Genomic DNA, 27,274 nt, shown 5'->3' with positions numbered 1-27,274 from the left:
CAAGATGTTAATGACAATTTGTTCAAGCCTTCCTTAAGCCCCCCCACCACGGCAGGGTGGTCCTTAGGGGGGGTTATTATTATAACCTGACAACCTTATTGCTGCAATGGGGTGTACGCAGGTGTGGGTAAGTATTTTACCAACAAGGCTTAGTTTTCATTCTCGTAAATATGTCTACTGTGGCGATAGACTGCAATCTTCTGATAAACCTGACACGTTTATAGGCAAAGACCTTTGTAAGTGGGGTAGCTTCTTTAGCTGGTCGGTTTTTTCATGTTTGGCGCTTCTCAAAAAACTTCTTTTCTATTGGCTCTCGGGGAGTTTTCGCAACATCACCTTCTTTCTTCTTACGGTTGTTGCTCGCAACCTTTGCCTCAGAATTTTAGATGTTTTCCAAGATTGTGCTTTATCTCTGACAGTATTACTTCTGCCCGCAACTCGACGGGATATGAGATATTTTACATAACCTTGGTCGTGGAAGTTTTACCAGCTTGCAAGAGAGCTTGGAGTCTATTTCAGGTAGAGCTGTGTACATTTCACGTACGTTGTATCATATTATGTCTTCAAATTATATTCTTATGCTGATGATGCGCAGGAACTATTCCACATAAATGGGTACTTCTCCTGCATGTTGTGACTCAGGTTGCAAGATAAATAGACCAGCCGTGCTTGCTTTTGTGTAAACCTAACGGAAGTTAACCCCTGACCCATAGTAGCAATCTCATGCGCCAGAGAGTCGATCGAACATAATATTGATTACTTACTGATTGTTTATCTAATAGTGTGCCACGTGCCCGCGATCTTAACGAACAATATCGATTGACGTACACATCTTGGCACCAAGTGGACGTAACCTTTGGCCACATTTTATCAATTTGGAACGTCACACAACTCTATTTATCAACCTCACCCAGCCTTCAGTATCCTATTTTTTCTCTTCACGTGACAAAGCTCTTATCAGAATCCGCTTAAATATTATCACTACCAGGAAGATTAGGCTGGTCGTTGAATTTTGACTAATTAAAATTCTACTTAACAATGACATAGCTTAAGTTAAATTTAAATCGTAACATTTTTACTTTTTATTAAATTGAGGTGTATAGTTACGAAGGTTGTCCTATCTGACCCGGTCGCGACCCGCGACGTTGGCGCCATCCGGGTCACCCCAGGCAAACTAGACTATTAAATATACACGCCTATCAACCACACTAACGAAAGTAACACCCTATCCAACTGATACACATATGAAAGACTCACACCTCAATCAAAACTGTATATAGTGCGGTGCCAACTCCATTAGCCGCGCGAAATTAAATTTTAACACCCTCTCTGTTTAAACACGCGGATTTAATTAAAGCGTTTGAACAAACTGTGCGTCGAAAAAATCGTGTATGAGGAAAATAATCCATGAAAGGTGTCAGGGCTTAAGATTAATGATCGCGTGATACAAGTTGGGTGTGAGGGAGGGCCGGGAGGATTGGAACTTTAATGGTCGCAACAGTCATTGCACTCTAAGCCGCTCGCGAAGAAACCTGCACTCGACTAACATGCAGCGTATGTCTTCAAACGTATCTGATGGTTCTTTTTGGACTACGATAGAGCTGCTCGCAGACCGAGGACGTAGAAGATCTACTGGTGATAATGATGCTGAACTTTATATTGAAACTGCCGCTAGAACAGCTTCAGCATTCAGGTTAATTTTAATATTATTTTTATTATTATCAATCCCTGAATATTGCACTTCCATTAATAGTCCGCGTGTTTTCAAATCCGCGCCCGATTAATCAAACTCAGAGTTTTAATATTGTTTACATCGTATCAAAGGCGTGTAGTTCATGTGTATGAGAATATAAACAGTATTTCTTCGCTGACTAAATGGATCATAAATCAATGATGAAACTTCTTCTTATCATAATATACTTTGAACAACGTGCAAATTGATAGTTTAGTTGTAGTTCTTTTAACATATGATAACAAGAATTATATTTTAGCATATTTATTTTGTGAGGAGAAAATATTCATATTTATTAGGATTTATAAATAAAAATAAAAAAAATCTTATTCATAAGGTCAAAAACTACCACCCATTTTATGCCTCAAACCTGAGAAGAAGAACGGGCGCAAGACACTGAGAGGGCTCCTTTTTTTATTAAATTTCGTTAGACTGGGCGGTTGTTGAATTCCCAATCCGTGGTGGCATTAAGTTTTTTTTATGGAAAAAAGAGGACAAACGAGCGTACGTACGTTGGGTCACCTGGTGTTAAGTGATCACCGTCGCCCACATTCTCTTGCAACACCAGAGGAATCACAGGTGCGTTGCCGGCCTTTAAGGAAGGTGTACGCGCTTTTTTTAAAGGAACCCATGTCGTATCGTCCCGTAAAAATGATATGAATTATTCGATTCAAATACCATTAAAACATTTAGAGATATAGTCCGATACAGATTTGTTCGAGATCGTTTACTACAATGAAATCGTTATAAATATATCCATGTGTAAACTTTTGAAGAGATGGATCACTAATGTGTTTTTTATGACGTTTAAAAATAAAATTCCTTTACATTTTAGTGCCAATAGTTTTATTTTGCGAGCATCGAATATCGAAACTCTATAAACGCTTTAAAGGTTTTGGTCTTGAACAGCTTCAAGTACTACAGACTTCGTTAATTTAAAATATTACACATTTTCTTATTTATTATTCTATTACTAATAAATAGAAAAGTAATGTCTATGCATTTCTAGAATTATCTAATACTGTAACATTTATGTCCCATTTAACATAAAGCAGTGGTATGGATTGGTTCCAATTGATTTTATATTGAAATTCAAATTAAAAATTGATATTAAAATATTTTAATTCAAAATAGGATATGAGGTCACTTGAAAGTCCAAAACTTGAAAAATAATGCAGACCTGAGTCTCAGATCCGAGAAGAATGAGCGCAACAAACACAGTGGGATTTTCACAAAAATATCGTTACAATGTAACATCGTACAATAAAATTTATTGTTCAACCTGAGAGCGGTCGCTCCATTACCAATCCGTGGTATCATTAAGAAACTCATTTATGTTAACCTTTACCACAGAAACGTTTTTTATAACAATTCTTTTGAATTTTATGGGATTTTGTGAAAGCATATACATCACCCAACGAAAGGCTAACTCGACTCGGCCGAGTAGTAGGCATGATAAGTTTGTTTGTTCCTCGTGTTAACATTATGGTTATGACAGTTTCTAGCAAATTCACTTAAAAATATGTGCCTATGTACAATCCTACTTAAGATTTTAAAGAATATCATATTGCGAGCAGTTAAAATGTTTATTTCTTTAAATTTTTCTCACAATGATTCTGTTGTAGTTATATAGCATTTGCCTGAACATAATAATGTTATAATTCCTTTCCATCTATCATCAAGTTATTGGGAGACTTTTATGCCATAAAATCTCAACATTGTTGTGGGCAACACGTAAACACTTGACCAACTGTCAGACAAATGTATTGTGAATGTCAAGAAGTGTCACCTGGGAGTTCAAATATCACAATAATTTATTACTTATTACAAGTTTAAAATATGTTTCAATACTATATTACTTACATACAGGTTACAAAGACTGCTAAACTAGTATGAACTATGATTCAGCTGTCAGCGACTTCTCAATCAGCGATACCAGACATAATTAAAATATTATAGTTAAATCAAATTCTTAAGTAATCAAACACTCTATGCTTGAGTAAGTAAGTCGTATCAGTTGGGGAACTCTGCAGCCGGTAATTGATCTTCTGTATGCATAGAGTAATAAAATTGACAATTATAAGTATAGTATATATTATTATAATTTGCTCTGCTCAATTATTTTACTCTGGCTGACCGCTCTCGCTAAATAAACTTGATTCTCGAACTTTGCCCAAACGAAGTTTCCATTTATTTGTATTGTAATGAACACAACGACATAGACTAGCTAATAATAGATGATACTAAATATGTTCTGTCAATCTGTCATAAAGACGATGTCTTGTCAGTTGTGAGTCATGACGCGTCATTGTCGTTATGCTCCATACAAATAGTATTTCATCTGCATGACTCGGGACTTACGTGGACTTCGATCGTTTAAGTCACGAATGCTTGTACTGAGCCTGTTATTATTGTATGGTTATAAGGTCCGGCGCGTACACCACGCTATACCGGCTAGAGACATATGGTGTGTTAGTGACCACGGCCGCCATCTTGGGTACTGCCGCTGAAGGATCACGCGTTACTTTGGGTAAATCCATAATAAAATAAATTATGCTAAGTGTTATCTGAAGTGTTAATCCCGCTAAGATTCAACCAATTCGTCACGTGTTTCGGCTCTTCACGAGGCATCCTCAGGACATGTTGACTCGCCCAACCGAATCAACCTCCTTTAGAATTAGACGGTCCCGTGCATGAGTGTACTGTAATGACCTCCAATAGAGAGAGAGAGAGAGAGAGAGAGATATGGCGTAAAATTGTAAAGTGCATAACATCTGTATCTATTAAAAGTAGACAACCACTGTAACTGTCCAGAAGTTATCGACTGAGAAGATGGAATATTATTAATTCAAAATCTTTTCGATATGTATTGACATACGTACATTGGTACGTTAGCTAATGGTTTAAATATTAAAAATACTGAGGAGCTAATTAATGTTATGAATGGCTGACTGTTTACGACTTGTCAATCAAAATCGGTTGCAGTAACATTATTCGCTTTCCTTCTATCTTGCTGTTCTTCCGTTAGAGTTGTTGTTCTCTGTGGCACGCATTGTTTGTAATAGTTTGGGCCAATTAATATTATGTCGTAATGACGATCTCCGGCCATAGCAACCGATATCATTAATAGTATTTCGTTTGATAACCAAAAGTACTTGAACGTCTGATCAATATGTTGTTATAATACCGCGGCACTTATCAGAAACATTTGAATACATAACATGTATTTTTCACAACAAGTCAACTCACAAAACACTTATTATCTTGAAAACGCATAAAATAATGTTAAGATCATATTTATTATTTAAATAACATTGTTTGCGGGTTGACCTTATGTTTTAGTGTACTTACGTATCTCAATAACTTTATTGACGAATCAACCTTGTGAATTAGTAATTATTAAGATTTATTGCAAATTAAATGAGCGTAAACATAACATTATGTCAAATATAATTATTGTTATCGAATATTATCGTTTATAAATTGGTTTATCCTCAGACCTCATTCACATTAACTTTGTTTTACCAAATATCTTAGAATTATTTTTGATGTATTTACACTATGAACTAAACTTACTTGAAAAAAAACGGGACCCTTGATATTTTATTCGAACAAAGAACAAGAACACAAAACGCAGCAAAATAAAATAGATATTTTTAATTGATGTAAAAACACTTTTAATCAGTTATTAAGTTGATCTTGATTGTTTTTTTTTTATATTTATAGGAAATTACCCATTTTGCCAAAAAATAAGGTAACTTCTATTAAGTTTCTCCTTTATATATAACAAATTATTATCGAGCGTGACCTCCACTGGCTCAAATAACTACTGCAATTCTTTGTAGCATGAGGACGAGGTTTATTATGACGATGAGTGACATGACGTGTTGAGGCGGGGTGTACAGCCCCAACACGTCATGTCACTTCGTGCTGGTCAATATAAACAGCGGATCCCGGCTTCACCCAAGTAGATGAGCGTGTACGTCGCCCGCTCGGTGTGTTCAACATTGTCGTCCTTCAACACAGCAGCACTTGCTGTAACACCTATCATTTGTTGTACATGAAAGGAGAATGCCCGATCGGAATCAATGATTTGAACAGAATTTTAATTTATGACCGTAAGGGATGAGACGAACAGAACGTTCACGTGATGGTAATTCATACGCCCTGCCCATTTCAGTGCAGTGTCGCGCAGGATTCTTAAAAACCCAAAAATTTTGAGTGGTACTACAAGCGCTCGTCACCTTGAGATATAAGACGTTAAGTCTCATTTGGCCAATAATTACACTAGCTACGGCGCCCTTCAGACCGATACACAGTAATGCTAAAACATTGCTGCTTCACGACAGAAAAATGCACCGTTGTGATATCCATAATCTAGCCGGCTTCCTGGGCAAAGAAATCTCCAACTAGATAATGCGAATAATCTAAATAATCCGCTGAGTGCTAATCTGATTGAAACTCTAAAAATTGACCCTCGATTATTTAGTGTCCGAGATTTTTTTATTTTATATTTTTAGTAGAATAAAAAAAAACATTTACCTATGATCAAAAATTGATTCTTCGATCGATTTCAGACCGCAATCTCTTCAACCTCGCAATATGACATGACTGACACACCGCCCGGCCGCCAGAGCCGTTACAGTTTGTTATTGTTTGTTGCGTCGATCAGGTTTTTACTGTCATCTCAAACTTCATAATTATTGTAAATATTACAGCATTTTAAGTAGTGATCACGTACCTTGTTTTTTGGTGAACTACTTACAGTTTAACGTATTTACTTACGAAAGGACTTATTTACATACTTTAGTTGTCATGTTTGATACAGTCTGATACATTGACAGCGTTCACGCTAACATAAAACATACATGTTTTGTTAAAAATTAAGTATTGTTAATTTTATTGTAGTTTATGTATAATACTTATTTAAAACAAGTTTTATACTCTTTCCATGCTTGGTGGATAAAGTTTTAAACATTAAATAGAAAAACCATAGCACAAATAAAAATATTAGAAATTGAAATTGAAATTGTAGATCGGGAATAAACATTCATATGGCATATATATAATATGATGTTTATAAAGTCTCTTAGTCACGAAACATAAGGGTTTGTATTCATGTATTATTTGGTTCATAATATTTTCATATTGTACATCTATTTGAGAAATTAATTTGTATCTAAATTAATGGACGATGCGGGCTTCGAACCCGCTTGTTGCTCGTCCTACGTCTCTAACGCTTTAAACCGGCATCTTACAGTGTTGTAAGAGTGTGGGTTACGATGATCTCTTATTATAATGTGAATCGAGTAACGCTGTCAAGTGTCAACTCTTTTAAGATTATCTTGAAGGCAAGTATCTTATATCGTCCTAAAAAAAACTGCATAACGAAGTTGGTTGGTCATCGGTTTGCTCATAGGTTTTCAGGGTCATGTCTGATTCGTTCAAACTGTACCTCACCTTCAAATAAGAGGCTATTTCTTAACTGCTGCATTTATTTCTCCTACAATTGTTGGAATGATTGAAAATCCCTCTGAGTTTCTTGTGGCATTTTTTCTCATGCCCGATGCGTTTAAATTCAAAGTCGATGGTAGATAATTTATTTCAATGAGTGATTTGAAACTTACATTTATTATCTTTATATGACTATTATATTAGCCTTTTCTTATTTGAAAACTACTTTTGAATAAAAATATTAATTGAAGGGTACGGGGGCAAAAGAAGGTCACTAAAACAGGTTTTTGTGTAATTAAGAATTTAATGTTTGCAAGTATAAGAATTTCTCTTACATTAGAATTGCTGAAACTTCTGATAAGAACTTTAGTTTATCTTACAAAAATCAGCTTTAGATATAAATAAACTTTTGGCCATAATGAACAAATAGATAGAAAAAAGAAAGTAACTCCCTTTTATGAAGTATTAAAACATGCAATGTATCGTCGAATATGTTGCACGAGAGCAGTGCAGGTTTGATCGTCGTTAAGATCTTTGGGGGAGGTCTTTGTCCAGCGGTGACTGTTGATGAGGGAGGTAAATTCGGTATTGCGACCATCTTATCACGTTTCCTCCCCTATTTTTTTCGCTTTTTCGTTTATTTAACCTAATTCTGATTAATATTTTCGCTTTCATCCATTTATTCCACAAATCAACTGAAATATACAAATCTATATTATGCCAACTCAAAGCAATCACAACAACAAAAGAACCATTATTGTTTGACTTAGTTAAAACAGGGACAATCCCAATTTTGTACCCGGTTTTGAAATGTTGAAGATTTGAACGACTATAATTGTTTTTTTACATTATGTTACATAAATAATAGGCCCGTAAAGCTAACTGTTGCTATTATTACTTCATTTGTATTCGTATTCTTTATGACATTCCTTGTTTTGCCCCTGTACCCTTCAATTCAAAAAATTATAATCACCATGTCAGAGTAAAAGTGATTGTTTCTATTAAATATTACCATTTCCTGATCACGCTCGTAAAATTTTACCTACATTGCTCTATCAATGAATTCGTGTATAAACTCTACCTTAGAGGTGATTTCGTATACGACGTGTTGACTTGGCTCGTGTCTGGTAGTACCAAGCCACTTGTATGGTACGACGAAGGCCTCAGGAGTGACACGAGGCGTCTAGCGGCAAAACTAACGAGAACCTTACGGTAGTCTGTTAAACAGAATATTTCGTAAAGTAATATTATTGTAAATCGCCAAAACGGGTCGGGATAGTACAAAACAGAGCTTGCGGTGAGTTGATCTTAGTAGCAGACAATAACAATTAAAGATTATTACGACTACAAAGTTACGTCACAAATATACTATATGTAATGTAATTTATATATCAAATTACATAAAAGTAGAAGGAATCGTTCAGTTTTTGTGCAGCTTGCTGATTTGGCAATAAAAATGTAGACGTGTGACTATTCGAAACTATTTTGGCATTGGAATTTTTGAAGAATTATTTTATTAACCGCACTTTAGTCAAAAGGAAAGTATAATTTTGCGCAAGTTTTAGTGCTGCAGGAAATTTGAGCTTACGTTTAGTAAATTTTTGATTTACTGATGTTTAACTTGTCTTAGATAAATCCGAAGGACGAAAAATAATAATACTTTTACAAATCATTTCTATGTAGGTAATTTAAGATTAATAGACTAAGCAGTTACAATATTACTGCTTATTATAACAAATGTGAATATTTAATTTTATTTTCAAATATTAAATAATAATTTAATATATTATTTATCATATTTCTTTTTTCTTCCTTTATTATTTTTGATAAAAATCTCTTTCCATGCGTGTAGACATGCGGGTTACAAGTTTCATACCTGCATTCATTCTTGATTCTTGATATGCGGATGTTTTGGCCTTGTCTGAGTTCTATAGAGAATAACAATACAATAGAGCGTACGTAGACTTCACTCAGACTTTACTTAGATAACATTAGCCAGGTTTAAGTTTAGCGTGATCTTTGATTAGGTTAATAATATAGTCAATTGACATTTAAAATTATGCTGAGCTTAAGTTAAGGCAGCCCAATGCAAAAGCTAAGTTCGCGTTAAATCACACTCGGCTAAGTTTTACTTATGTAAAGTCTGAGCAAAGTCTAAGATCACTTTATAGATGACAGTCACTCAGTGTTAGTTTTAAAAAGCACATGATCTTCAAAGATATTAATATAGTTTGGGTGCAGACTTGCCATCAAGAGAGATTCATGTTCGTCCTTTGATACATAGTAGATTATTGGCCATTGTTTTATGGCTTTTTTTATAACTAATCACCTTCTTTCAATATATATTCGAAACAGAGTGTCTTAAACATATTTGTCGGCTACAGCTTTGCGCACCCCCATGTTCGTGCTCGTTTGGAGAAGCACATGGGCTCGAATCTGGTGAGACTCACGGACAAGAGCTACATGAATGATCTGGAAGATAGAATACGAGCCGTCAACGAAGAGGGACTGAGTAAGAGAATCACAAACAGAGTGGTATGTATGATGGCTATAAACATTACATCATTCTTGTGTCGGGCACACACAATATCGGTGTCTCTCTTAAGATTTCCACTTCGTTAAAGCACGCCGTTTAACGGTTCGTTCTCTTATCCTCTTTTATTTCGTTGACATTTAGTTATTGTAGTATTTACTAGGATTGCGGCTATGATCCGAAGAACTATATCGGTTAAGCAGGTTAATGCGCTCCAGTCAAAAATAGGGTCTCATTTGTGGGAGGGTCCAGCAACGAGTGTCTCTTACAAATTTCCGTCTAGCGTCTGTCTTATCCGTGCTGAACGTCAGATTCTTGTTACTCGTTCCACGAGCTGCTGCCGCGCGCTCCGTACCTCAGCGTGCGTGGCCTTCTGTCTCCTTTTAACTCACGTCAGTTTACGAGGCTGGTGTTTCTATCTCATTCTCTACTATGCGTCAACGTCACTCACTTTTGAAATTTCAATATCCGTTGAGCTCAGCTGTTTAATATTTTATCCTTTCTATCGATTATAAATGAACCGTGTAAATTACCCCTCGTGTCTTTTTTTCTTTATTTTTTATGGCTAAGTTCCTGCGCTTTATATTATAAAACATCAATTCTTTTTGGCGTCACTAGATGGTACCTTTATTCTTTTGAGCTCCAGTTTGAATGATGATGGGGTAAATATTATGTTTTAGTTCTCACATTGAAAGGCACAGGCCGATGTGATTGGTACCAATTTGCTTCGCCTTGGATAGTTTTATGATGAATTATGACTCGAATCATTATATTATGGTCTTTTTATGGGCTGATGTATCATCAGCCCGTAAAAAGACCTTAGGCTTAAAGGCTTAACGGTAATAGAACCAACAGGGATTGAAATGTTTTTTAGGTATATTTGATTTAGAAATGTCCAAGTGCAAAATATGTGTCAATAATGTATTTAACTTATACCTTCATGGGTACCAGACCTTGCATGGTCTGGTCTACACATCACAAAAGCAGGGAGCCACGAGGGAAAGTGATATTAGTGTTATTTTTTCCTTACTACGTATAAAACCCAAAAATAGCATGATTTAAATGACGTTTTCCTATGTTTTCGTAGCTCGATGAAATGGAAAGGTTGAAACGTCTTATTCTCGTTGGCAAAACACCTCTGAAAGAATGTCCACCGGAGCTCTTCCATCACCCCGTGTTTGTGTTCTGGAGGATGGTCAACAAAGAGGTTGCAAGAGCATCTAAGAAACGGGCCGATGCGTACTACAGAAAATTGAAAACTTCACAAAAGTTGGAGCAGGTAAATATAATATTTGGAATCAATAGATTTATGGAAAAGTGGACCAGGACTGTCCACATATGGAATATCATATGTGGTTTGGTGAATCCCAGTGTCAGCTATGAAACATTTGACCGCTTATAATGCGCAGTGCTCGCAGAGAAGTCGATTCCTTGAACTGTGTCTTCTACCGCAATTATAACGGTGAGCGTTCTGAGGAGCTTTGTCTTGATCGTACCGTATCAAAACATCGCACGACAAACTCAAGTATCATCCCCGACATCTGCACGTGTAGCGATGATCAACAGATAGTTTTTCAAATAACTTTGTTTGCGTACTATCAAACTGTGTAACGCACAACATTCTTGCGCAGTATCTTCGTACGACATTTAAACGACCTTTCAAAAAGCATGTCCACACAGTCCAATTGAAGGTCCATTATAAATATTTAACATTTGACATCAGTGTTGCAGCTGGGAGTGGGAGCTTAGGCAGTGGTGATCACTTTCCAACAGGTGTAATAGATAATATATAAGCGGTTATTATTATTATTAGTAAAGAGCAAAGAATAAAAATACTCTCTTGCAATCCAACAGTCACAAGAAGAAGAAGTTGAGGCAGAAGGTGTGGAAGAAGAGTCTGAGCAGTTGACGGCCAGGCAGCTCCTCGCCAAGTGTCAAGAGGAACTGGAGGAGATCAAACAGGCTGATGTAGAGAAAGGGGTCCGCTTTACAGATGAACTGTTCACCCAACTCAAGTATGAAACCAATGATGTTAAGACCCTGAAAACTCTCAATGTAAGTTTTTATTAAATATCTTAATACATTTTAATAACTATTGAGAAGACAATGTTGAGGTGGTTTGGTCATGGAGTGATTGAATAAAAAAAATTAACAAAAAAACAACCGTCTTCAAAAACACTTTTCCAAAACAATAGATACATATGCACTAAAAAGTATAAAAATAATTGCGTATTTTTATACAATCTAATTAAATAATCTAATTCTAGTTACCATTATTGTAATTTTTAGAATCGGTGTCCTCCCTCCGCGGACCCGCTCTAGCCTCTCGACTCCTCATGACTCAAGCCCATCTCACCTATAACTATGTAGCTACAAACCTATCTTGACTGACACCGACTCCAAAAATTACAATAATCGTAACTAGAATTAGATTAAAATAATAATCCGAGTATCGCTAATTAGCTCCTAAGAATTGAAGAGTACTACCGTTACTTTCAATCGTTAATCACAATCCAACCAAACTCTCACCAAACTATCTTTAAAGTATATCCTTCCCAATAAAAAAAGAATCATCTAAATGGGTTGGCGCGATATTGAGTTATTATAGGTTCTCGTTCTCGGTTGATCAAGATCTCAATATGACTGAGTGATGTTCGAGTTTTCCGTTTGAAAATAAGATGGCGCTTAAAGGAGGCCGTCAATTACTGATGTTTTATTTGAGTAACATTTCAGTATCAGGGCATTATTGAACAAAACTGAGCTGGCCTTTGTGAAAAGATTCTTTTGAGATTCGTAACAATCTTGTTGTAATCATAATAATAATACACATATCATACACATACCCCAATAAAAACCTTACTAACATGGACAACTTTATGTTTGCTCCTACTATTAACATCATGATTAACACAGTTTCTAGAAAGTTCACGGTGCCAATATTTAATAAGTTGATTTCTTATATTTTTCTCTAAATGATTCTTAAGCTACACAATTTTTTGAGGCAAATGTGAAATTGCTTCCTCATTTCGCGTTAAAATTCGTGTTGGCTAAGCTTGACCTAAGCGTATGTATATATTGCACGCTCAGGTCGGGGGGTAGATATTATATTAAGAGTATGACGGTGCATGTAGGTATGACCGGTTTGATGCGAATTGAAGTAGATGGGCATGTATCAGTATGTCAGGAACATGGCATATGGAAATCTGTCATGTCTACCTCCCCCTGCGAAAGACAGGCGTTGTCATATATGTATGTAAGAGATATAGTTAACTATTATTACGAAAAAGTGTACCAAGTTTACTGGTAGCGTTATCGCGTTAGACAGCTAGGCTGAGCCGTCTGAAATACACAGACGCGTAGACAGTACACACCATCTCCGTGCCTCTGGGCCCCACAGGACAAGTTTCTCGACACGAAACGGTATGTGTGTATGTTTATGGATATATATTTTTGTATTAGTTGTGCTCGTATAGCATGACGAAAGACTGAAAGTAGTCGGTGCCTAGACAAATTCAAGGTGAGTTAAGGCTGCTATGGAAAGTTATTGTTAATAAACAAATATGTTAAATAGTCGCTATTATAATATGTTTATATTGCACTTAAACACTTTAATTTTAAACATTTTACTGTGTTAAGAACGCATACTTACTGAATTATTACTTATATCTATATAAATTAAATAGAGGTATTCATTTGTGCGTGCATCATAGAAAAACTACTGGATAAGTTTCAATTAAGTCGTCTAAGTTTTATTCCTTAGTATAAAAATCCTTAAAAATATTATCCCGATATATTCATATTGCCGGCCCTTTAAGAAAGTGTCCGCGCTTTTTTTTAAGGTACCCAAGTCGTATCGTCCTTGAAACACCACAAAAGGTATCTAATTGCACAGCTGAAGCTCTTTGAAAACTGCACTGTAGAGGAACGCAGGAATGCATCCAGATGGTAGGAATGATATACTAATTTGTGGCGTGTCTAGAGAAGGTAGAATTCGGCGGCTCAAACAAGTAAGTTGAAGTCAAACAGCTCGTCGGAACATTCCCCGTGATAAATGCGGATACAGAGCACTGGGTCTCCGTCAACTCAAGCTGCTCTGCGTTGCGTCAAATGGTTCGTGCTGATGCTGGCGCTCGCTAGACCAGAGATGACAGCAATATTCTATATTATTATGTGGCCTGACCTGCACTTTGTGAAGCGCTAGAATGTGGACTGATTCAAGTATTGCCGTGGACTATTAATGACGCCCAGCTCCTTCGAAGCCAGTTTGGCTTTGCCTTCCAAATGACCGCGGAATTGGCAATCAATTGCTCACATTTCGAGCCCCAGAGTTCCTAGGCGAGGCTTTAAGGGAACTGTTGTCGAAAAGGGTTAGAGGGAGACAGGAGAATGGGTTTTTGTTGTGGTAAACGCGCAAACTTGAGTCTTCTGGGGGTTAAATTCGACGACCCATATAGCCGAATGGTTAGTGATCCTGACTACTAAGGTAAAGGTCCCGGGTTCGAATCCCGGTAGGTGCAATCATTTATATGGTGAATATGGATGTTTGTTTCCGAGTCATGTTTATTTGTATTTATGTATGTTGTAAGTAAGTATATTGTATTAAAAATATCGTTTTCTTGTACCCATAGTATAGGTTATGCCTTATTTGGGGCAAGATAATTAGTGTAAAAAGTGTGTCAATATTATTATATAATTTCCCCGATCCACGACTTTCTCAAGAGTGGACTCGATAGAAGACATAAGTTCCTTCCGGCATTGGTCGACGTTATCCGAGAGAGACGGGAGCGGATTTTCCTGGTGTTGCAGCTACGTTTGTTCTCCGACATGCGCGGGTCTGTGTCCTCCGCACAGTACGATGGGCAGCTGGGAGGGGTTCTCCGGGGTAAACCTCATGGGGTAAAATCTCTTTTAAGACCGCTGACATATTATGTTGGAGGGATAGGGCTGGATCCGGTCCTTGACACTAACCTATGTGAAACATAGCGGTACTAGGCCGCTACGTCTTCAGGCTGGTGTTTCTGTGCCGAGCGTTGTACTTAATCCCGTCAAGTCTATCTGTTCGCGCCGACGTCATAAGACGGACACTTTTTTTTTTTTTTTTATGGAATAGGAGGACAAACGAGCGAACGGGTCACCTGGTGTTAAGTTAAGTGATCACCGCCGCCCACACTCTCCTGCAACACCAGAGTAATCACAAGAGCGTTGCCGGCCTTTAAGGAAGGTGTACACGCTTTTCTTGAAGGTACCCATGTCGTATCGTCCCGGAAACACCGCACAAGGAAGCTCATTCCACAGCTTCGTGGTACGAGGAAGAAAGCTCCTTGAAAACCGCACTGTGGAGGACCGCCATACATCCAGATGGTGGGGATGATATCGTAACTTGTGGCGTGTCGTGCGAAGGTGAAATTCGGCGGCAGGAATCAGGTTGAACAGCTCTTCGGAACACACCCCGTGATAAATGCGGTAGAAGACACACAATGAAGCGACGTCTCTACGCAACGCCAAGTGATCCAGCCGTTTACAGAGTACTGGGTCCCCGACAATTCCAGCTGCTCTGCGTTGCACGCGGTCAAATGGATCGAGCTGATACTGGGGTGCGCCAGACCAGAGATGACAGCAATACTCCATGTGAGGCCGGACCTGCGCTTTGTAGAGCGCTAGAATGTGGGCCGGCTTGAAGTATTGCCGTGCTCTATTTATGACGCCCAGTTTCTTTGAAGCCAGTTTGGCTTTGCCCTCCAGATGGCCACGGAATTGGCAATTGCTCGAGATTTCGAGACCCAATATTCCGATACTAGGCGAGGCTTTAAGGGAAGTGTCCTCGAAGAGCGGTGATACGGCAAATGGGGTTTTTTTAGTGGTAAACGCGCAAACTTGAGTCTTCTGGGGGTTAAATTGGACAAGGTTCAACTTACCCCATTCCGCGACCTTCTCGAGAGAGGACTCGATAGAAGACACAAGTTTCTCCCGGCACTGGTCGACGTTTTCCCGAGAGAGACCTGCATGGCCCGTGTATACGGCATCACCAGTGCTGTCGTCTGCATAGCAATGCATGTTGGCGGTGTCCAACATATCATTGATATGCAGAAGAAACAGCGTGGGAGATAGCACACAGCCTTGGGGCACTCCAGCGTTCACGGGCTTGGGATTCGAGCAATAACCGTCGATAACGACCTGTATGCTGCGCCCAGTGAGGAAGCTGGAGGTCCACTTGCATAAGCTCTCGGGAAACCCAAATGATGGAAGTTTTGCGAGGAGCGCCTTGTGCCATACACGATCAAAGGCCTTCCCTATATCCAGACCAACTGCCAGGCCTTCCCCCTTGGTTTCAATAGCCGCCGCCCATCTATGTGTTAGGTATACCAGAAGATCGCCAGTCAACCGACCATGGCGAAAGCCGTACTGCCGGTCGTTGATCAACTGGTGACCCTCAAGGTATACCAAGAGCTGGCGGTTAATTATGCTCTCCATGATTTTGGAGAGTAGGGAAGTAATAGCAATAGGCCTGTAGTTTGCCGGATCCGAACTGTCTCCTTTTTTTGGGATCGGATGGACAAGGGCTGACTTCCATGAATCAGGGACTATGCCTTTTGAATAAGAGTGCCGGAATAAACGCGTTAGCACCGGCGTTAACTCAGGGGCACACGTTCTAAGCACGATTGGAGAAATACCATCCGGCCCGCTCGACTTCCTGACGTCCAACGAAAACAGAGCTCGCCTAACAGTTTTCTGTCGGAACTGTACTTCAGGCATGGAGCTCTAACGGACGAACCCCGCGACGGACACCGCGGGATGGTCGGCGGTGTTTTTCCGTTGTCGTCAAGAGTCGAGTTGGAGGCAAAAAGAGTGCACAGGAGATCGGCTTTCTCTTTTGCAGTATGGGCCAGGGTGTCATTCCTCATGTGCAACGGCGGCATGGACGGCTGGTTGAAGTTACCAAGAGTAGCTTTCGACAACGACCAGAAATCGCGGGTATCAGTTAGTTATTAAATAATATTGCAAGCTGATATTGTTATGGACCACCGTTTATAACTCTGAAAGCCGTCAAGCCGGGTTGCGTCTTTTTGATTGTAAGCAACACACAAACACCTGTGCCAGAGTTTCCTGATTGTTTATAGAATACAGACATTACTAAATTATACCAATTATACAAATACTTATACCTTTAAACTAATATCTAAAAGGTTACTTGAAAATGCTAAACTTCAATTTAGTTGGAAATGAGGAAGATTACAATTCAGTACGTAAATGTCGCTGGAAATATTCGTGACCTAAACGTAGATTATCACGAAACATCAACAGATTGTGCTTATTTCTAGGAATATAGACAATTCGAACCGTATTTAAACTATCTTTCGATAAGATTATTTTAAGAAAACGCACGAATTATTATTTCTATGAGCTTGTCAGTTAAAACGTAATAAAATTTCAATAAGATTTCATGATGAAAAACGGCGATGAAAATGGTGATTGCATGAAGTCACGAATTTAGAGTTTTATTAACTGCTTATTATTGGTTACTGAATAACATTTCAATAAACTACTGTTGAAACTGATGTTTTCTTACCCATACATTTGTTTTTAAATAGTTGTTTATGAGTGTTCCAGTGATACTCAATATCGTTTGCTTCCCTTACTATTTAAGGCCCAGAGGAGTTATGGCTGGTCGATGCGTATCCGATGTACTCGTGAACGGGCGGGGGGTGGCTAGTCTGACTGGTCTGGTCATCCAGATAGGATTTTTCTTTTTCTTGAGAATTTTCTATTTTTATAATTTTTTTTCGATGGAAGAGTAGGACAAACGTACGGGTCAGGTCGGGGCATATGTGTATTCGGCTTCATTAAAGGTACATTAAAACTTTTTTCTCCGTTACCTTATTCGACAAAGCTTCGAACAAATATATGTTCATCTACGCAATACAAAGCATGTCCTCTTGAATTCAAAAAAAATTAAAATACAATTTTACTATCATAAAAAATTAAAAAAAAAAACAACCGAATTCAAAAACACTATACATAATTTCTAACTGTCTGTAATCAAATTGCAATCTGCTGATGCTCATTGCTGCATTGACATATTTAGTATATCTACACATATTTAGACAAATTCACTAAAATTCATAAAATAAAAAAAAAGTTAACAAAAAAGCAACCGACTTCAAAAACACCATTCCAAAACATAAATATAATAATAATTGCGTATTTTTATACAATCTAATCAGTAATTAATAAATCTAATTCTAGTTACGGTTATTGTTATTTTTGGAGTCGGTGTCAGCCAATGTAGGTTTGTAACTACATACATAGTTATAGGTGAGATGTCTTTGAGTCGCACACGCGACGTGAGGAGGCGAGAGGCGAGAGCGGGGCCGCGGCGAGAGGAGACCGCTTCCAAAAATAACAATAACCGTAACTAGAATTAGATTAATTAATTAGATTGTATAGAAATACACAATTATTTTTACTTTTTAGTCAATATTACATAATATATTATTTTGGAATAGTGTTTTTGAAATCGGTTGCCTTTTTGTTAATAATTTTTATTTAAAAAATGTGTATTCAAGAAGTGGTAGATTTTGAAGTCCGATGAGTGATTTCTTTGTTCTATTCTATTCTTTCTATTGTGGAAGGGACACCTTAATTTAGCCAATGTCGCGTAAGTTGAAAGTTTAATCTTTTTTTTCTAATATTCTATTCTCCTTTTTGTGATTTCAACAATATGGATATCCTATCCGAGGTCATCTAGGGTGCAGAGAAAGAATTTGGGATAATTTTTGAAATCCAAGATGGCCATCGCGCAATATTATTGAAATCCAAGATGGCCGTCGCGCAAAATTATTGAAATCCAAGATGGCCGTCGCGCAAAATTATGATTTCTACAATATGGATATCATAGGTTCTCGAGGTTGCAGAGAACGAATTTCGGCTCATTTATAAATCCAAGATGGTCGCCACACAAAATTATTTCAACTTGACAGATTAATAATCTACTACTATTACTTCAAAGAACAATCTAGTAGCACTGATCACCATAAATATATAATATAAATAAGGTCACTCAATGACTTAATCATCTAAATGTCACTTCGGTTGAAATCCGGATCGTTGTGTTGACACGGACTCCGTTAGGGCTCGCCTCGTACCAGTCATAACTGGTTTATCTTTAGGTAAAATTTGACCCTTGCCGCATAGGAATAATGGGTATAGATAAATGTAATGATTTATGTGGCAACGACTCGTGTATGTGCCGTGGCTTAATAAATCAATATTATTATGTTTTATCAAAATGTGTGTGCATGTATATATCTCGGGGCACTATACTACCCCTGACATGACGCCCGAGGGGAGAGTAGAAGGTTCCCTTTTCTGGAAGTGGTTTGTCGTATTTTCGAAACCTCATAACTTATATAGCTGTGATTTTCAGAATTATTTGTAACGTATCACACATTCCAAACGAGCTGTAAGAAAAAAAATTACATGTTTCAAGTGTAATGCAATTTACCTACGAAATAAAAATATTTTTGTTTTGTTTGTTTGTTTGAGATATTTTCTAGAAAACGCACTTTAAATACCTTTGTAGAAAATATTCGCATCTTAAGTGTAATTTCACACATTTATTAATAACAGAATCAATAGTTCTTTTTTAAATAAGCAGTTTGAAAGTCTGCCAATAGGTTACATACATAAAAAGATTATGTAACGAAATATTACCTTACGATTCCTACCACAGATGTTGTATTCCATAGATAGCCAATTTTACTCTTTTTATGAACACTAATATATATTTATTACCACGCTTCCCTACTTCAGTTTATTACCATTTACTACCACTTCCGTTTACTACCACTCATCTCTGAAATCAGATAATATTTTATTCAGCAGAATTTCTAATAATATGTGTTTAATTGGAACATATATGGAAGAGTATTTTTTTTATTTTTCCATTTCCTCATTTTTAATGAAAATAATAATTGATAGAGAGACAACTGAAATGACCTAATAACTAAATTGCCTAAGTCGTAGCGGTCATGTCGTAGTGTGTCCGTCATCAAAGACACAGAATTATGGTGTCATGTAATTAATGTATGTGATTAATTGTCCTTGAAAAAATGATAGTATTGTCGCGCGCCACTTTCTGGTCGATCACCGTTACACTAGATACTATCCAACAATTCAAGTCTGTGAGCTCATCAACTAACACACTTCCTATCTTGACACTAACTAACAATAAACATAATAAACATATTTGCTTCAATATAACCAATCCCTGCATTTAATTGTGCTTCAACTGGTTGGTTAATACTAGTTCAAACTTGGGTACTTATCAGCAACCAAACACACGTGACATTATTATAATAAAATTATAGAGAGCAGGAAAAAATTAGGTATTATATTATATTAAATTAATTATAATATATAAGTATAAATATAAATTAATATAAATATGCCCGTAACTGATTATGAACACAGATTGTCGTGTAAATAAATAAATAAATAAATAAACATTTGAAAATGATGAGTACTTCAGTAGATAACTCTAACAGACTTGCGATTTTGAGCAAACGAACAAACTTAACGTGAAATTAATATATTAAATTATAAGACTTAATAATGCCACGAGTTAGTGTTAATAACATACACAGAGTGATAAATAAAGTGCGACATTTAGTATATATTATATATTATACATTAAACCTATAACATACAAATACCATATGGGACACGTGATTGTTATCTATGAATAATATAATTACTTTATCAACTTTAGTTATGATTTTCTCAAAACAAACCCAGTATTTAGTACGTAGAACATTATGAGTCATATATTATAATTATGTGTCTGTATATCGGAGGGATATCGACACTAAAAAAGATAATTCATTAAATCTCACATAACAGTAAAAGTCCTACAGGGAAACGTTGCCGAATTCAAGTACATACCTATTTATAATATCGTAGAGGTGTGTGCCACTCAATACGAAACTTAAACCAAATGTAGTACTGTTGTTGTTAATGATAATGATCTTAGTTGTGTTTGAATGGCAGACAGAGCGACGGCAGACTGGCATTTATGTTGTAATAAAATGTCTTAGTATTTAACAAGTAATGACTCCGCTACGGATAGTGTGCCAACATTTATCACATCTCATTATTCTTACAAACACAATTCCTTTTTCCAATGCTCAAATATCCTCCTACGTTTATCGAATTCTGAGGCATGCATGATAATCTATATGTATATATAAAAGATATTTCCACCGGTAATTGACTCATCACGAAATCTCAAACTACAAAGCCTACAAACTTGGGATTTGGAAGGTAGATTCTTTCTAGGACGTAGGTGTCAACTAAGAAACGAATTTGAGAAACTCTTCCCCTAAGGGGGTGAAAGGGAGGATCGAAGGTTGTATGAAAGTCCTAAGTTTTTGAAGCTTTAAATAGTAAAAATCTGTGTAAGTCATTTTGGGAAATCCTCTTTAGGTAAAATAGGAAAGTTTGTATAGATAAGTTGTAACTATAGTTATTTCAACTTGAAATTTGAAATGCAGGTTCTTTATAGGGGGCAAGTGCAAGAAAAAAGGATGCTATGAAAATTCCCCACCAAAAAGAGGGTTAAAGGGGGGGTCGAAAGTTGCATGAAAGTCCTATATTTTTGAAGTTAGAGACGTGAAAATCGACATTTGGGTTATTAGCTTTAAATAATAAAAATCTGTGTAAGTTATTTTGGAAATCCCCTTTTAAAGGTGGCAAAATAGGGAGTTTGTATGGAAAAGTTGTCACAAAGGGGAAACAGTCTTTATCCCTAGGATTCCCTTGATACCATCGGATTACTAATTTGAATTGAAACGTCTGCAATTTCTGGTTAATGCTACGTGATGACAATTAATAAATCACAGGGCCAAACCTTGAAACTAGCCGGTATAGATCTCAGAAATGATTGTTTCTTGCATGGCCAGTTGTATGTGGCGTGCTTCAGAGTCACTTCACCAGATTTTTCTTCAACCCGAAAGATGAAAGAAATGTTGTTTACAGCGAAGTTTTAAAAAATAGGGCTATCAATTATTTTTTTTTCATACCAATTGCAATTTAAAAATAGCAACAATTTCTGGTTATGAAATTATGCTACTCGATAATCTCATTATAATAATAAAGCCAGAATCAAACTTTGAATAGTGTCTGTATCTATCTGAGAAATTGTTTCTTTCACGACCAGTTGTACCTACGTGGTAGCTTATAGCAATTTTAGGGAAGTTTGGAAAAATAGAACTGTCAGCTCTTTATTCCAAAAAAAAAAACTGTAAATTACGAACTCTTTAGGTATAAAATATGAAATGCGGTTTTTACTAGCGGTAGGACTATTGTCGATAAGTTAGATTGCCCTTCCAGCAGGAAAATAATTTCATAGAAACAGTTTTACTGTTGCTTCTCAATACATTTTTGATAATGTTCTGTATGTTCATAAGCACATTGAGGAATTTTCTAGAAACTGTGACATTCATAATGTTAACACGAGGAACAAACATAAACTTGTTATGCCTACTACTCGGTTGGGTCGAGTTAGTAAGTCTTTTGTTGGGCGATGTATATGCTTCTACGATATGATCCCAGAAAATGTACAAAACAAATGTGTTACGAAACTTAAAAGAATTGTTAAAAAACGTTATTAAACGTGTGGGAAAGGTTATTATAGCATAAACGATTTTCATAATGACACCACGGACTGGGAATAAAGCGAAAACCCTCAGGCTCTTTAATTATAGAAGTTTATTGTACGATATTACATTGTAATCGTTTTTTTAAATTAAAAAAAAAGCCCGCTTTCTTGTGCCCATTCTTCTCAGGTCTGAGGCAGTCTCTTTTGAATGGGTGGTAGTTTTTGACGTTCAATAAATTAATTTAAATCCTATTTTGAATAAAAATATTTGAATTTGAATTTGAAAAAATAGGAAATCAGATATAATGCGTGGACGAAGTCGCGGGCAACTGCTAGTAACACAGGTCCATACACAATGGTTGTCATAAAAGAAACATGGGATGGTCAGGTTATATTATAAATTTCATATTTTTATAGCACTTTATTATTAAGTGTACCTACCTATATACAGTAAGTTTTTTTTTATGAAAATACGGGACGAGACGAGCAGGACGTTCAGATGATGGTAATTGATACGCCCTGTCCATTACAATGCAGTGCCGCTCAGGATTCTTGAAAAGCCCAATAATTTTGAGCGGCACTACAATTGCGCTCGTCACCTTGAGACATAACATGTTAAGTCTCGTTTGCCCAGTAATTTCACTAGCTACGGCGCCCTTCAGACCGAAACACAGTTATGTTTACACAGATATAGTAAGTGTATATAGGTAACTATACAGGACACTTTATAGGCGCCGTATAAAGTGTCCTGTATAGTTACCTATATACACTTATATACATATACTATAACTTATTGTTATTGTTTCAAATTTTATAGTAGATACCTAAGTGTTTTGTTGGCCGATGTACCTACAAAATGATCCCACACAATTTACAAAACAAAATATGTGTTACAAAATTCAAAAGAATTGTTAAAAGCCTAGAAACAGAGTGACCAGCCACAGACATTTTTATTAATAAATTTTATTGTTATAAAATTATATTTAAAAAAAAATAATAAAACTCGAGCTCAACTTTATAATTTTTTAAACCGCTAATAATAAATAAACCGATTATCACGCAGTTTTCAGTCGATCGGTAAAGCCGTTTAAAAAATATTCTAGAAGTTGGAGCAAGGTCTGGCGAATGGCGGAGGGTGTTTAATGGTTTCTAATTGCAGTGCGTGTAGAGATAAAACTGTTTCTGTGTTCCCGTGCTGTATGAGGTCTCGCGTTATCATGGAGCAATAATAGTGAAGATCGATTCATGAGTCGGGGCCAGTTTTGCTTTCATTGTTAGGAGTTTGGCACAGTAGACATCTGCCGTTATTGCGTGACCAGATTGGAGAAAGCTATAGTGAATAACACCATGCTGAGACCACCAAACATTTACCATTACCTTTTTGATGGTGAGGTTTGCTTGTTGCGGAGTTTGACCTGAGGTCAGCCGTCGATACGATAACCGTAAGCATTTCGCTTACGGTTATTGTAAAGAATCCACTTTTCATCGAATGTCAAAATTCGATCCAATATTCTTTAATTTCTGTAATGATTCAGCAAGGCAACACAGGTTTCAACACGCGTTTCTTTCTGCAGATCAGTCAAATCATGAGGCACCCATTTTTCATATTTTTTTATTTTATAGATTTGACGCAAATGAGTCAACAGTGTTGGTAAGGTAACGTTAAACCATTTGGGTAGTTTGCCTCGGATTGGCTTTCACCATCTCTTTCAAGTCATTGGTATTATTCACCTGTGTTTCCAAGTTTCCATCACGAAAGTGTTTAAATCAAAATCTCACGGTGCATTCATTAGCAGTCGCCTCTCCAAACGCAACATTGATATTACGATCAGTTTGTGCTGCATTAGTTCGGCGTCGGAACTCTTATTCAAAAATGATTTTAATTTTTCAATTATCCATTTTTCTTGTCTAAGCTGAATAAAAAAACAATTGAAAGTAGATAATCAAATGTTGCACATTTTTTTGAAAGTTGAAAGATAGTAAGTACCATGTGAAAAAAGTTTCACTCAAAAATCTCAAACCATGAATATGTCGATATCTCACGAACGAATCAACCGATTTTGAAACGACGTGGTTTTTTGATGTTAAGAGCTGTTTAGTTTTTGGAATCGATCGGTAAAGCCGTTGAGAGTTATTCCAAAAATTTTATAAATTTTTAAGCCGCAATTACTTTTGTCGTTCGGTAAAAACTATTCCATAGTTTAAAAAGTATCCTAAAATACCACTAAGTAATAGATATATAGTAAATTTTTATTTCGTTTTTTAAATTTTTATACCTTCACTTCACTTTAACTATAATAAACCGATTTTCACACGGTTTTCAGTCGATCAGTGAAGCCGTTCAAAAGTTATTCCTATTCTAAAAGCTATTCATCTTCCTGTCAACGTCAGATATACCATATAACTCTCGATTTGCTCCGGAATATTTAATTAAATTAAATTGTTTTAAATTGCATAAAAGTTTTAACGTGCATAATAATATCATAAAAGACGAAATAATAAGTGTTAAAAAGTGTAAAGAGCAGTGTTAAAAGTATTAACAGTAAACTCCTAGATATTAATCGTTTATATCGCCCTGAACTTATTTACTTATATAAAGGTTGAATTGTTAATATTTGTACTCACAGATCAATCTATAGTAATCTTCACACTCAACATATTATCCAGAACTAAATAAGTAACTAGTTAATGCAACGGGTAACAAGTGAGTTTTTATTTATTATAATACACTGACATAATAAGTGTTAAAGTGGACATTGATTAAACTCAGTTGCATTCATTATATGGACACAATTTACAGTTACCTTCAAGTCATTTTTAATATTTTAATTGACACTAATTCAAGTTCATTATCAGATATTTCAACTTAATAACCAAACAGTTATTGGCCTTGTGGTTGCAGTGTTAATATTACGTTGACGAATATTTGAGAAGTCGGGTGATCCAATCTCAGGTTCATATAGCAATTTTTTTTTTGTTTTTCGGCTTTTTAAGTGTGAATTAATAATAATTGTATTATACTTACGATACGCTTCGCCCCGCTTTTGAGTCCAAGCGATTAAAGAGCACCAGTAAAAACACCACAACCACAGTAACAAAATTTTATACTTAGTAATATAATATAATAAATGAGATGAATATTTCCATGGAAAAATCCTCCTGTGAACCTGAACTGTCCGTGACTCCGACAAATTATGTTATTACGCGTACAAAAAGGAGAAGGGAAAATGATTTTATTAATATGGGTGATTTTACTTCTTTCAAAGACGAAATGATGAAGTCGATGGCATCGCTATTTGCTAAATCTGATAAAAAAATTAGCCAAATGGTATCGAGTCTAAAAGAGCTACAAGAGTCTAATCGTGACGTCATTGATTCCATCTCTCTTCTCACTGAGCAAAATAAGCAGTTGAAGGAGAAAATTGATTCTTTGGAATTAAAGCATGTCGAGGATAGGGAGTATATAATCCTGCTCGAAAATAAACTTGAAGACTTGTAAATATCAAATCGCAAACAAAACTTTGAGCTGAAAAACGTGCCAAAATATAACAATGAATCAAAAGAGAATTTAATTGAAATGATTGTGCGCCTTTCCGATACTGTGGGATATCTAATAAATAAAAAAGATATAAAAGACATATATAGAGTACGCGGAAAGACAACTGGCCCAAAAAATTCTCCAATTATTGTTGAAATGACATACACTGTAATAAAAAGTGATCTGATGAAAATGTGTAAAGCATTCAATATTAGACATAAATCCAAACTCACAGCTAAACATTTAGGCTTCCGAAAGGATGAAGATGTACCTATTTTTATCTCTGAAAACTTAACCGCTACAGGAGCTCGCTTGTATTTTTTGGCCCGAGATCTTGTGAAGAATAATAAGTTCAAGTTTTGCTGGACTGCTTATGGAAAAATTTATGTCAGGAGAGATGAAACCTCTCCAGTCATTTCTATAAAGTCAGAAGCTTATAATAATAAATAATAATAGAATAAACTTATGAGCGCCCAATGACTAGATATTTTTGTCAAATGTTTCTTACTCTATTCTTTCCAATTGTTAATTTTTGTAACTGTAATATTCCTAAAATTTGTATTTTTTGATTTAACTATAAGATATTTAAATGTAAGAAATTTACACATTTACTTACGAATACACAACATACTCACAATACACTTAATCAGTATACACTCGCACTTCCGATATTACACACAATTCAAAAGTTGTCTTTGTTTTCAACTGCAATTTATCAAGCATATTATAATGATTGATTCATATTCAGAACTTGTCGGCAACGATTATTAATTGAATTAATGAGACTGTTTATTTCATCTTGCGGTATTCGCTCCCAATGTCTTGTGTTTTGCTTGTCTGTCTTGTGGCTTGCTGTCATTCCGTCCAAGTCCTTCAAAACACGTCTCTGGAGCATGTCCCATGCGTGCTCGATGGGGTTGAGGTCTGGCGATTGTGCAGGCCAGGGCAATACCCGGACGTTCTCCCTTGCCAAGTATTGACTGGTTCGCCGAGCTGTATGTTAACGCGCATTGTCATGCATTAACGTAAAATCGGAGCCAAAGAATTGTGCAAATGGATGTACATAAGGTCTGAGAATATCCTCAACGTAATTTTCAGGGATCATGTTTTCATTTACAAAAACGAGCTCAGTTCGCCTGTTTTTCATAATACTCGCCCATACCATAACTGTTGAGCCGCTGTATGGTAGACTTCCTGAATGCACCTGAGCCTTTCAGTATTTCCGGGCCGACGGTACACTCACACCCTTCTTGTATCAGGCCTAAACCCGAATCGCGACTCATCGGAAAACATAATTTAATCCCATTGTTCCTGGGTCCATGTTCTGCGTTCTCTACACCATTCATTTCGACGAGCGCGATT

General features: G+C 36.5%; 1 protein-coding gene across 1 annotated transcript in view; it reads left to right on the top strand.

Annotated features, from left to right (window-relative positions):
* LOC126972725 (uncharacterized) overlaps positions 1–27,274 on the top strand; it is a 68,720-nt gene that overhangs the window by 34,224 nt on the left and 7,222 nt on the right. Inside the window, exons 3-5 of the mRNA XM_050819641.1 lie at positions 9,571–9,721; positions 10,807–10,998; positions 11,574–11,774. Of these exons, the coding sequence (XP_050675598.1) occupies positions 9,571–9,721; positions 10,807–10,998; positions 11,574–11,774 (544 nt within the window). The remainder of the gene's footprint in view (positions 1–9,570; positions 9,722–10,806; positions 10,999–11,573; positions 11,775–27,274) is intronic.

This window comes from Leptidea sinapis, chromosome 27 (assembly GCF_905404315.1).
Source record: "Leptidea sinapis chromosome 27, ilLepSina1.1, whole genome shotgun sequence".
Classification (NCBI taxonomy): domain Eukaryota; kingdom Metazoa; phylum Arthropoda; class Insecta; order Lepidoptera; family Pieridae; genus Leptidea; species Leptidea sinapis.
The sequence above is the reverse complement of the archived record's forward strand: the minus strand, read 5'-3'. Positions and strand labels throughout refer to the sequence as shown.